The following is a 13970-nucleotide window of genomic DNA, read 5'->3' on the forward strand; positions in this document are numbered from 1 at the left end:
CAATTGTGAAAAATCCACCACCAAAGGCGATTAAATGAACTCACCAGAGCTAATGGCTGGTCAGATTATAAACCAGCAACAGTGCTTGTGCTCTGGGAGCAATGAACCCGATGTCCAAATAGATATGGTGATGTTTCAGATACTTCCAGATAATAATAATCACAGACAAACAACTTTGCAGCCCAAGCTCTTATGATGAGCTTCTCCACTCTTTCTCATACCTCCATGAGAGCATGCAGTACACTCAGGGACAAAAAAGAGAACATAATGGTGCAATACGTTTTTTTCATTTATCTCTTTAATAAAAAAGGTATAAGGAAACTCGCAAACAAGGTGTCCAACAGACACCAGCTTCAATTGCAAAAAAGGGTTGAGATACAGTTAACGCTCACCGCGGATCTCTCCCATACAGAAAAGCAAGGCTCTCTAACGTCCACATCGAGTAGGCTACGCCCAACCAGTTTCGTCACACCGACATCATCAAGGGGCGGACATGGGACCGAACAATGCAGAAGAGGTGAAGGCCGCTATTGAAGCATCCTGGTCTTCCATAACACCTCAGCAGTGCCACAGGCTGATAGCTTCCATGCCACGCCGCATTGAGGCAGTAATTGATGCAATAGGGGCCCAAACCAAGTACTGAGTACATATGCATGCTTATACTTTTCAGAGGTCCGATATTGTTCTACGTACAATCCTTGTTTTATTGATTGCATGTAATATTTTAATTTTCTGAGATTGTGGATTTGGGGTTTTCATGAGCTGTAAGCCATAATCATCACAATTATGACAATCATGGCTTGAACTATCTTGCTTTTCTATTCTAATTATAATTCTATTCTAATTTTTTTACAATAACATGAATTTTAATGGCATCTAAGTCTTAGTCTGTAGGAATCAATATTTAGTTGGCTCACCCTTTACAGCTAAAACCGCTTCAACTCTTCTGGGAAAGCTGTCCACAAGGTTTAGGAGTGTGTCTATGGGAATGTTTGAGCATTCTTACAGAAGCACATTTGTGAGGTCAGGCACTGATGTTGGACGAGAAGGCCTGGCTCACAATCTCTGCTCTAATTCATCTCAAAGGTTTCTATCGGGTTGAGGTCAGGACTCTGTGCGGGCCAGTCAAGTTCCTCCACCCCAAACTCTCTCATCCATGTCTTAATGACTCTTGCTTTGTGCACTGGTGCAAAGTCATGTTGGAACAGGAATCCCCAAACTGTTCCCACAAAGCTGGGAGCATGAAATTGTCCAAAATGTCTTTGCATGCTGACACCTGAAGGAGTTCCCTTTACTGGAACTAAAGGGCCAAGCCCAACCCTTGAAAAATAACCCGGTACCTTAATCCCCCCCCCCCCCTCCACCAAACTTTACACTGTGCAGTCATTGGTACCAAGGTACCATTCTCCTGGCAACTGCCAAACCCAGACATGTCCAGCGGACTGCCAGACAGAGAAGCTTGATTCTTCGCTCCAGAGAACACATCTGCACTGCTCTAGAGTCCAGTGGGAGCGTGCTTTACATCACTGCATTCGATGCTTTGCATTGCACTTGGTGATGTAAGGCTTGGATGCAGCTGCTCTGCCATGGAAAGCCATTCCATGAAGCTCTCTATGCACTGTTGTGCTAATCTATTGACTCTGCAGACAGTTGACGACTTATGCGCTGACCCAACTGTCATTTTACATAGCCTACCACTTTGTGGCTGAGTTGCTGTTCTTAGTTGCTTCCACTTTGTTCTAATACCACTAACAGTTGACCGTGGAATATTTAGTTGCAAGGAAATTTCACAGATGGACTTATTGCACAGGTGGCAACCTATCATGGTACCACGCTTGAATTCATGGAGCTCCTGAGAGCGACCCATTCTTTCACAAATGTTTGTAGAAGCAGTCTTCATGCCTAAGTGCTTGATTTTTATAAACTTGTGGCCATGGAGGAGATTGGAACACCTGAATCCATTGATTTGGAAGGGTGTCACAATATGTCCCAGTAGCTTTATTTTTGCAAGTGTCCAAACAAACACTTGAGGGTACCTCCATATAACCCACAGTAATAATCTTGCACCCTGTACTGTACTTCAAGAAACAAATCTGGTGGTTAGTCAAAACCCTATTAATTCGTTCACATGGTTTAAACTTTTTTTTTTTTTTTTCTTTTGCGTAAGTATGGGGAAAATGTTCGAAAATAGAAGTGAGCTACTCATGGACCATGGTTCCTATTAACCTTTTGTTGGACTGTAGCAAATTTGAAGAACAGTTGTTTCCTGGATTTAACTAATGTCTGCTGGGTTGCCAGAAACCCAAACCCCACCAGCTTCTTTTGATACGTGTTAAAATGGTAGTAAAGGGGGCGCATGCGCGGCCGGCACTCGTATGGACGCTTAGAGCGGTGCTCTCCGTCCAGCTGCCAGTGAAACGAGCGGTTCACTCAGACACCAGGGAATTCCGGGCACACCATACCTTACATAAGGAGTGCCCGCACCTCTACAGGCATGCCACGACGGAGGAAAACCCCGGGACAGCCTGGAAAACTGTCCCAATTCTTTCCTCTCATAACGGCAGGAAGCCAAGATGGCGCCGGAGGCGGGCATACAGGGGATTGCAGACAGGACAATGAAACACGGAGCCAGATGACAGATCCCAGGCTGCAGCACTCATTATACCCAGGGGACCCTGGTGAGTTGTCTCCCCCTATGTCCCCAACTACAAGTAGCCCGGCCAAATCAAGACCCAGATTAGACCTAGATCACCAGAGTCCAAAATCTCAGGCCACTATTCACCCACTGCCTCTAATTAATACTGATCTCCCAGCAATAGAGGCTTTTCCAGCAGCAGAACAGCCATTAACGGAAATATCAATGAAAAATATGCTTCTATCGTTAAGACAGACCCTGCACAATGACATATCATCATCATTACTACAGATAGATAACGCGGTCCAACGCCAGGAGCTCAGAATACAACATATTGAAGCTAAAATGAGTGACATCGTGACAGCACACAACGATCTGATTGACGCACATACTGAACACACGTCCGAAATCGATCAAATCAATTTGAAATTGGCTGATTTAGAAGATCGTTCTAGAATAAATAATATCAAATTCAGGGGCATCCCTGAAACTGTCACCAATGAAACACTGCTTCCCTACATTCAACAATACATGAAATTCCTCATTCCATCTCTTTCTGACCTCGAAGTGGCTATTGATCGAGCCCATCGCTTGCCCAAACCCGCGTTCCTTTCAGCATCTATCCCTAGAGATGTATTAGCTCGAATTCATTTCTATCACATCAAAGACAAAATTATGCTAGCAGCCAGGAACACAACTACACTCCCACCGTCACACGCCAACATCCGGTTATTTGCAGACCTATCGAAGACTACCCTACTTAATCGCAAGAAAATGATAAACATCACTAAAGCTCTAAGAAACCGCGGCATAGCCTACCAATGGGGTTTCCCTACAAAATTAACCATCAGACAACAAGGTCGAATTTTTACAGTCAAAAACCTTGAAGAAGGCCTCAACCTCCTTAAAGCCTGGAATATCATCCCTGGTGAACAACAACCCACTCCTACTACACTCCAAAATATGGAAGATGAATAATCCACCTGCACCCAACCTCAATCATCTCACCATTCTTGCACCTCTAGTTACTATAACACATCATTATTCACTGGCGGTCGGCCATGTTTTGAGAAACTTTTCATGTTTTTCAGTTCGAGTTGGCATGACCTTTACTATGGTCAAAGCCTAGTTAAACCCCCCACAGCTGTAGTAGCAACTTTAGCTACTCAGATCACTCGCATTATCTGCGAGTATTGTTTTTACCCCCTACCACCTTCACCTCCCTCTTCCTCCTTCTCAGTACCAATAGTCATCTCCTATAGATCTACTGATTACCGGACCCCGATGCACTCTTGTGAAGATCTCATCGTAAATACGAGACTTAACCTAAAAAGCTCCAACCAAACTAACGACACATCCTCTTCTACACCAATAACCACGAAACTTCTCATTCCCTCAAGACTCCAACGCAACTCTCAACTCAACACGCAAAAGATACAAAATGATTAATATCACCTCTCTCAATGTGCGTGGACTGAACTCGCCATTCAAAAGGTCGACGCTCCAAAAGGAAACGAGAAAATCTAAGGCTGACATTATCTTTATACAAGAATCTCACTTTGCTACAAAAAGAATTCCCAAACTACACCTCAACCGATTCTCGCAAATCTTCTTGGCTACTAATCCCAAAAAAAAAATGGCACCATAACCGCCATAAAAGACTCCATCCAATTCACCTTAGTCTCCGAAACTGCCGACTCGCAAGGCCGCTATCATATCCTCATCTGTCGACTAAATGGTATTCTTTATACGTTAGTAAACGTTTACGGTCCCAACAAACATCAGATCAAGTTCTATAATAAGCTTTACAAAACCATCACATCCTTAAAACAAGGCAGACTTTTAATTGGAGGAGACTTCAATATTATTGGCGATACACAAATGGACTCATCCTTCCTCAGAAAAACACCTAAACAATCCCTCAATCAATTTCTACACAACCACGACCTTTACGACATCTGGAGATGCCAACATGGAACTGAAAGAGACTTCACCTATTACTCTCATACACACCTTGCTTATTCCAGAATTGATTTTTTCCTGACGGACAAATGGACACTGCAACACATAACTTCGTCCAGCATCGGCGTGATCACCTGGTCAGACCATGCTCCCATCAACGTTTCGATAGACGACAATCAACGCGCAACCCTACCGCCCATTTGGAGATTAAATTCTATATTATTGAAGGGCTTAGACCACCAGAAACATCTATTAGATGCTCACAACTTATTCTTTGACACCAATTCCTCTCCAGACATATCCATAACAACACTATGGCTCACATATAAAGCTTACATGAGAGGTATTCTCATACAACTTAACTCCCGTATCAAAAAACAAAGATCCCACCAAATTGACCAACTACTTTCCTCCATCAAACTTAATGAAGTGTCCAATAAAACCAACCCAAACCCTTCCACGGCTGCAAATTTGAGCTCCGATAGAAATAAATTACGAATCCTTCTACTACACAAATACGATCTCAACCTCCAGAGATCCAAACCCTTATTTTATGCCCTAGGTAATAAAGCAACCTCACTTCTATCAAAAACAGTTAAACAAAAACGACTTAGATCAAAGATTGTAAATGTCCATCACCCAACCACACAAACGCTACTCACTAACCCACAGGATATATCGAATGCATTTGCGACATACTATCGACAATTGTACAATCTCAATAATGACCTTGACACATGCCAACCCACAACTGAAAACATTCAAAAATTTTTAGACACTACCAATCTTCCGCGTCTTACACCATCTCAGCTTGCATCCTTATCACTACCAATTTCTCCCACAGAGATACAACGCTGCATATCAACATTACCTCTTAACAAATCTCCAGGAAATGACGGCTTTACAAATGAATTCTACAAAACATTCGCACCCAACCTCACACCACACCTATCTTCATTATTCAACCATGCTGCCACCACAGGTACTTTCTCCACTGAAATGTTACAATCCATCATCACCACAATACCCAAACCAAATAAAGACCCCCAATTAGTTCAAAACTACAGACCAATTTCACTATTGAATACGGACATAAAACTATACGCCAAACTTATTGCACAAAGGTTACTTCCATACCTCCCTACACTAATCCACCCAGATCAAGTGGGCTTTATCCCTGGCCGACAAGCACCTGACGCAACTAGGAGAATTATATCCCTGATACACAACCTAGAATCTACCAAACAGCCCTCACTACTTTTGTCCCTAGATGCCGAAAAAGCATTTGACCGAATCAATTGGCTATTCATGAAACTCACCTTACAGAAATTTGGGATTATAGATTGGTTATTATCAGCAATATTCTCCCTATACTCCAATCCTTCCGCCAAAGTTTTAACCGACGGCACTCTCTCACAAACCTTTCAAATCTCCAATGGCACTAGACAGGGATGTCCATTATCACCCATAATATTTACATTACTGATTGAACCCTTAGCATCCAAACTCAGAGACGACCCCTCCTTTACAGGTATCTCCCATCTTGGAACAGAACATAAAATTAGTCTATTTGCCGATGACATTATTCTCATGATTACCAACCCTTACAAATCACTCCGTACGATACGCACTCATCTCCACAATTACTCAGACATCTCTTGCTATAAACTTAACGAGCCAAAATCTTCCATTTTGAACTTATACACCCCACCTAGAATCCAGAACTTAATCCGTAACCAATTCTCTTTTACGTGGGAACAATATAATATCCCTTATTTGGGAATTAAACTTACCAATACAACAAACCAACTATATAATGCTAATCACAAACCATTACTCAACTCTATTCCGCGAGAACTCAAGCATTTACGTACATCTACCCTCTCAACACTGGGCAGAATTGCTACATTGAAAATGTGTATTTTGCCGAAAATACTCTACATCTTCCGAACTCTTCCGATCCCAGTTCCCAATTCCTTTTTCTCCAAACTCCAGACGATCCTCAATAAATTCACATGGGACTCCAAAAAACCTAGATACTTGACAAATTTACTAATACGTTCGCCCTCTAAGGGAGGTGCAGGACTTCCTCATCTAAAATCCTACTACAATGCCACACTTCTAGATCAATTATTCTTTTGGTGGCACCCTACTAAAGACAAGACATGGACCAACATGGAAAACCTTCCTCCCCTAAAACATACACTTGACAAATTATTGTTCATACCACAAAATTCCAAAACACTCCTACAAATCAAACACCCCTGTATGAAGGCCACCCTACAAGCCTGGTTTGAATTTATATCATCAAAACACCCAGATTCTGAATTGAAGAGTACCTATGCACCTATCTTAACCCTGCATCTCCTCATCCCTTTTTTGAACCTTTCAAAATGGGAATCCAACGGAATAACACATATACGAGATATATACACCAACCACAAACTAAATTCCTTCACTACTCTCCAAACAAAATATCACTTACCTGATAATGAAAATTTTAATTACCTAAGAATATCCCACTTCCTATTCACAATGACCGTATCTTCAGAACTAACAATCCCCACCGCGGCCTATATCTTTTTTCACAAAACACAATATCCTAAAAAAGGAATCTCGACATTCTATAAACTACTAACTAATGCCCAATTTGCCATAAACACCACCTCACCTACTAACTGGGAAAGCAATCTTCACCAATCAATCTCCCCACATATATGGGCAAAAACCTTCAACATTACATACAAAGCTTCCAAATGTAGCTCCCACTGGGATTCATACTTAAAAACATTACACCAATGGTACCTAACACCAGTTAAACTCGCTCTTTTTTTACCCCCAACACTCACCTAAATGTTGGAGGCACTGCAGAGAATTAGGCTCGATCACTCACACATTATGGCAATGTAAATCTCTTACATCATTTTGGAATAAAATGTTTCAACTAATTTCTTCAATAGCAGAATCCCACATCCCCCCAAATCCAGCCTTAGCCCTTTTAAATATAGGAATAGACAAATTTCCCCCAAACACACGAACTATCATAATCCACATATTGGCAGCGGCAAAAAATAATGTCACCAGATTGTGGAAGTTCACCAAAATTCCTGCTTACTCAACCCTTATCAATGACCTAAATTACCAATGCGAAATGGAAAAGAGAACAGCATCACGAAACCTCACATACCATAAATTCCAATTCCAATGGTCTCGTTGGCTCAATGACCCTAACTGCTCTATTAACTGATATCCATATAATATCCTTACTACTAAGTACATAACGCTTGACTGGTACTCCCCCCTTTCCCCTCCCTCCCTTCCTTCATCCCCGTCCAACCCCATTCACAATGTATTCCGAAACTACTAGATTCACATTAGTTTATTCTTATCTACCAATAATATGAAAACAGGGCCACATCTTTCCCAGCCAATTGGTGGGAAAATACATCCTCAGGTTATACATACCTTATGTACCACCTCATTCTAATGTGAACCACAGTGTATTACGTTTTGTATTACTGCATTTGTGTAAAAAACCTTTCAATAAAAACTATTTGAAGTTAAAATGGTAGTAAACTCTTCACTTCAATTGCCCCTTCTTAAAAAAGGAAGCACAATAAAACTTTACAAAACATTCTGCATTAATATGGTTATGCCTCTAACTTATTTTGAAGTGGTTTTTAAAATCTTGTTTTTCAGGAGAAGCTGGCGCCATGTTAGCTGATGTTTCCAAGTCTGCAGAGCGCTGTACTTGCGCCTTTTCTTGTTCCAGCTGTAATCTTGCACATGTGCAGTAACTGTACATCTGATAGCACAGTTCTCTGCTTCTGTGCATCGTTCTGTCTGCCTGATGTTTACAGCCCTTATGATGTTTTGAACCACATGGGGTTTTGTAAGAACTTGAGAACGGGACTAAAACCTTACAGTATCTCGGTGCAGTGCCGTCAAAGACATGGCATGTAAATAAAGGATTGATGGCACAAAGAGCGTGCCGTAAACAGGGGGAAGTATGCGCATGTACCGGTCACATCAGAAAAAGAAACAGGACGGATTATAAGAAAAAGGAGCAGGTAGAGAAGAATATACACAAAGCGATTAGTAAAGTGTTGCTTCATGATTTCCATGGGAGAAATTCATCAAGGAGAGTTTACTACCACTTTAGGGTTGAGATCAGTTTGTGTAAAAAGGGTTCACAGGGGTTACAGGCTAGTGGCACGTTCAGAACCGTCTTAATCATTGTGTATAGCCTTGTCCACAATCTGGTTCAATAGTGGAGGCAAATTTCACAATGCATTCTGGGGTCAAATACCAATGTGAGAGGACCTTGAAGGCTTTTTCTTTTGCTAAAATGTTGCATGAACATTTAGAGGTAAAAAGCCAAATCTTATTCCAGGCATCTTGGTCCAGGGGGGTGGCAAGATCTTTTTCCCATTTTTCGTGTGGTTTGCAAGAGCCCTTTGAATCGAGGAGGGAAGAATAGAGGTCAGAGACCAGATCTTTCAGGTATGGATCTTTGTGGCACTGGTTTTTGTAGTCCGATGATTTTCAAGTCCAATACAGTCTGACACAAAACGGAGGCAGAGAGTTTGGGTCTGTGCTGGCGCCAGATGAAATTGGGCAATTTACATTGCTCAGTGCAAAAATTGGTTGGGGACTGGGATTTGGAGGACTCCAAAGTAATGGAGGTTTGGCAAGTATGTCATACGGAGGGCATGAATTCTGCTGAACCAGGTTATCTGAAGGGACATCCAGGAGGCCAAGAGGTTCAACAGTTCTTTAAGCAGTGGGGGGTAGTTTGCCCAAAATAGTGACTCAAATGTCTGGGTTAATGGGACACAAAGGCATGGCAAAGGGGGGGGGGGCACGAGAAAGCAGCAGTGTTTTGCTGAACTCTGTCAAGTTGGTCTGGAGGCAAGGAGATATTGAGAGCTTTCGAGTTGGATTCATTGATGCAGAGTTTTTTCATTTCAGGTACTTACCGTATTTTTCGCTCCATAAGACGCACCTAGGTTTTAGAGGCAGAAAACAGGAAAAAAAAAATTCTGAACTAATGGACTGCAGACATAGTAGAGGAGATGACCAGAGACTGCGGACAGTACAGGGATGACCAGAGACTGCGGACAGTACAGGGATGACCAGAGACTGCGGACAGTACAGGGATGACCAGAGACTGCAGACACAGTACAGGAGATGACCAGAGACTGCAGACACAGTGCAGGAGATGACCAGAGACTGCAGACACAGTGCAGGAGATGACTGCTGACCTTTGGGGAGGGAGGGGGAGCGGGTACCTGAATTTGACAGGTACCCGCTCTTACTTCCGCGGAGTTGTTCTTTGATCTTACCTGTTCCTCTATCCAGCCGCGTGCTGTCTACCCGGCTTCTGTAGTGTGGGCGCTCGGCGGACAGCCGGATGCCCAGTGCGCATGCGCGAGAAGCGCTGCGCTTTGTGATTGGTCCGGCGGCTTCTGGGATCTGTCAAGTCCCAGGTACCGCCTTACCATTCACAAAGAGCACCACTTCTTGCACCTGCGCACTTGGGACCCGGCTGTCACGCACACTACAGAAGCTGGGAAGACAGCACGCCGCTGGATAGAGGAACAGGTAAGGTCCCACTGCAGAGCTGAGCGGCCAGCCCGGTATTCTGACACGGCGGCGGTGAAAATACCAGACCGGCCGCTCCGTATTCGCTCCATAAGACGCACTGACATTTTCCCCCCTTTTTTTGGGGGAAAAAAGTGCGTCTTATGGAGCGAAAAATACGGTATATAGCGCCGTCCATTTACGCAGCGCTTTACACATATATATTGTACATTCACATCAGTCCCTAACCCTCAAGGGGCGTACAATCTAAGGTCCCTAACTCACATTCATACATACACATACTAGGGCCAATTTAAACAGGAGCCAATTAACCTACCAGCATGTCTTTGGAGTGTGGGAGGAAAGCGGAGTATCCGGAGGAAACCCACGCAGGCACAGGGAGAACATGCAAACTCAAGGCAGGAGGTGCTGTGGCTGGGATTCGAACCAACGACCCTAGTACTGCCAGGCGGTAGTGCTAACCATTTAGCCACTGTGCTGCCCCAGATTTGCAAGATGGCCCCAAAATCATATGGCACTCACAATATTTAGAGCTTTTGGATGTCTACACAATGGAGAAAAATACTGTAAAGATCCCCCTGTGCTGGTATGGAGCCTAAATGATGAATAGGTGCTCACACCTACTCCTCTACCTATGTGCAGACAAAGTGAATACAATATATACAACTAGAAAAGCTACAATTTCTGGGGAAATTGTGTGAAGTGTTCTTGCCTCCACCAGTAGTCTACAACTGGAGTGGGTGGAGTAACTAGGTGGAGTGGCTTGTCACTCTGCTGCCTGCTCACACACCTGGGTTCCCATGGCAACTCACTCTCCAGCAAGGGCAGAGAAAAGCAGTTAAAAACAAACTGCTCCAACTTGCTCACTTCACTGGCGGTTGCCATCTTCAAACGGTTGTAGTTTAAAAATGATAAATCCTACACCGAACAGCTTTATATTGTGAGAATCACAAGACCCAGACCTACATTTTGATGCATAGTATGTCTCTGAATTATTAAAAATGAAGGCACAGTCGCAGTTTAGAAATTGCCCTTCAAATTTGAGGTGGCTAGAGTGGAGTTTCAATGAATGTCAATGGGCGATGTGAGTTGCAAACAAATGGTCATATTGTGAAAACTATCAGGACTATGGCTTGGCCGTGGACATTTTTAGTGGCAGCAGGGATAGCTGAACGTTTTGATATAAGATTTTTGTAGGATGGCTGGAAAATGAGGGAGTGGTGGCAGTTTAGAAATCATGTCCTGATTTTTCAACTCACACTCTAGCTTTTGTCAGCTCCCACTCTAGTTTTGATCATTCCGCCATTCATTCCTATGGGACCAATTTCACCACAAAAACGGCGATATTTTGTGAACCATTCGGCGAAACGTTCCACAAAGTAATAGCACACCAATCGGGAACAATCCGCACGTTTCAATCCGCACGTTTCAGTATATTACTGTCTATTATAGTGTAAAAACTGTGGGAGGAGTTAGGGTGGTAAATTTGGCTATAATAATAAGACTATATATGTGAAATAACAGTAAAGTGTTCTTGCCATGCAAGATCACTAATGGTGTAGCGCTAAAATATACATACAAATTACTATAGATAAAATACAATCAAATAACATTTATGTCACACAATGATATAAATACTGTGTAAGATCCTGCTGGATCTATAAAAAGTGGCAATTATAATTTCCTAAAGTGCAATAAATAAATGGGTCTTGAATCAAGGACCCTATAAGGTGCTAGTAACCAGTCCCTATTGGGACCAACTCCCAACTAATAAGCGACAAAAATAGTGAAGTATCCCCACTCTGGGATATATTTCAATGCTAACCCAAGTAAAGTGATTAGTGAAAATAACCACATAAATAAATATGCATAAAAGCCAAGTGTCCAACCAATACAACGGTCTCAATACACAATGGAGGATTGTACAGGTATGTAAAATGCATGATATATGTTAAATGAAACGCATAACCTTATAGGAAGATCTTTGTTTAAATGAATGGTATGACAATATGGTCCTATTACCATTTCTATAGAAGACCAGACATATTTGACCAGGGTATCCACACTTTTGCATACAACTGTCTGAACCTTCAATTTCAACACCTGAAAAGGCCCTGTCCATAAATTTAAAACTTAAGTCCGCTTCAAGCATGGTCATGGTGCACAGAAAAGGTAGCATTGCTTTAGGCTTTGTAGTTCTATAGTATTCAATTCACATTTCTTGTCTTTTTAGGTGCCTCAAGTAGGACAAATGCTGCACTAACCACCCTCTAGAGTGAAGATTACCAAGTGTAGGAATCATGCCACCAAGGCCTTCTTCTGGAGAATTATGGGGGATCCACTTGATGCCCCCCAGGATACTGGTGGACTGTTTATTACCAAATGGGATGATGGTGACTTTAGAATGCATTCGAGAAGCTACTCTTGTGAACATTAAACATGAATTATTTAAAGAAGCCCGGAAATACCCTCTTCACCATCTACTTCAGGATGAGTCTTCTTATATTTTTGTCAGCGTTACACAAGAGGCAGAAAGAGAGGAATTCTTTGATGAAACACGCCGCCTATGTGACCTTCGGCTGTTCCAGCCTTTTCTTAAAGTAATTGAGCCTGTAGGAAATAGGGAAGAGAAAATTCTTAACCGAGAAATTGGTAAGCTGTGTTTTGGGTATTTTTATGGCATATGAATGTTAGATTGAAGCCAGGTTTGCGTTGCTGTCCCCTAGTTCTTTATATAAGGCAGAAAATGTTTAAAGATAACTCACAAAAGCCTTCACTATACAGGCATGCCTCGGTTTACGAATTTAATTTGTTCTGCGGGACTTTTTGTATAGCGAAAAATTAATAAACCGAAATGCCGTTTTCCATAGGAAGGCATTGAAAACCAATTAATCCGTTCTGGAGGTCAGAAAAAAGTAAACGCTACTAAAATACCACAAGAGGTATTATATCAAGTTATGCGGTATTTTAGTAGTGACAACCATGTGTTCATGTCTCAGCTCTCAGTTCCCCTCTGACAGCTGAATGTAAAAGAATTTCCGTCAATTAAAAATAAATAAAATGGCGTGGGGTCCCCCCTCCCATCCATACCAAGCCTTTCGGGTCTGGTATGGGTTTTGGGGGAACTCTCATGCCAACATTTTCAAAAAAATGGCGCAGGGGTCCCCCACAAAATCCAGACCCTAATGCACCCCCCCCCCGAAGAATACCAGGCCACATGCCGTCAACATGGGGGGAGCTTTGGGGTGGTGGGGCTTCACCCCCCCCCCTCAAAGCACCTTGTCTTGATGGGGACAAGGGCCTCTTCCCCACAACCCTGGCCGGTGGTTGTGGGGATCGGCGGGCAAGGGGCTTAGCGGAATCTGGTACCCAGATCCCGCCCCCCCTTATGTGAATGAGTATGGGGGGTACATGGTCCTGCTACTCATTAAAAAAAAAAAAAAAAAAGTGTAATGTAATAAGACACAGGATATGGTCTATGACAAGTCCTTTTAGTAAAAGAAAAAAATTAAAGAATCCCTCCCACAGTAGATCCAATGTCAATCACGAGGTCCGCTGCTGACCTGAAAAAAGAATTTAAAAAAAAAAAGGCTCTGCTTCCGATGTTTCCCGCCGTCTGCCTGCTCCGGTGGTTTGACAGTTCACATGGGGTGGGGTCACATGCGTAACGTCCCTGGGTGGTCCCGCCCCTTACCTGTTTAAGAACTGTCAAACCACTGGAGCAGGCAAACGTTGGAAGCAGAGCCTTTTTTTTTCTCTTTTTTTCGGG

The 13970-nt window shown here is 42.8% G+C and overlaps 1 protein-coding gene across 1 annotated transcript in view; it reads left to right on the forward strand.

Moving 5' to 3' along the window:
* Positions 1 to 13970, forward strand: part of PIK3CA (phosphatidylinositol-4,5-bisphosphate 3-kinase catalytic subunit alpha) — a 139485-nt gene that overhangs the window by 15102 nt on the left and 110413 nt on the right. The window contains exon 2 of the mRNA XM_089675538.1: positions 12435 to 12853. Coding sequence (XP_089531664.1) covers positions 12502 to 12853 — 352 coding nt within the window. The 5' untranslated portion in view covers positions 12435 to 12501. The remainder of the gene's footprint in view (positions 1 to 12434; positions 12854 to 13970) is intronic.

Source organism: Staurois parvus, unplaced genomic scaffold (assembly GCF_062004578.1).
Source record: "Staurois parvus isolate SC_StPar_1 unplaced genomic scaffold, SC_StPar_1.0 ptg000155l, whole genome shotgun sequence".
Lineage (NCBI taxonomy): Eukaryota > Metazoa > Chordata > Amphibia > Anura > Ranidae > Staurois > Staurois parvus.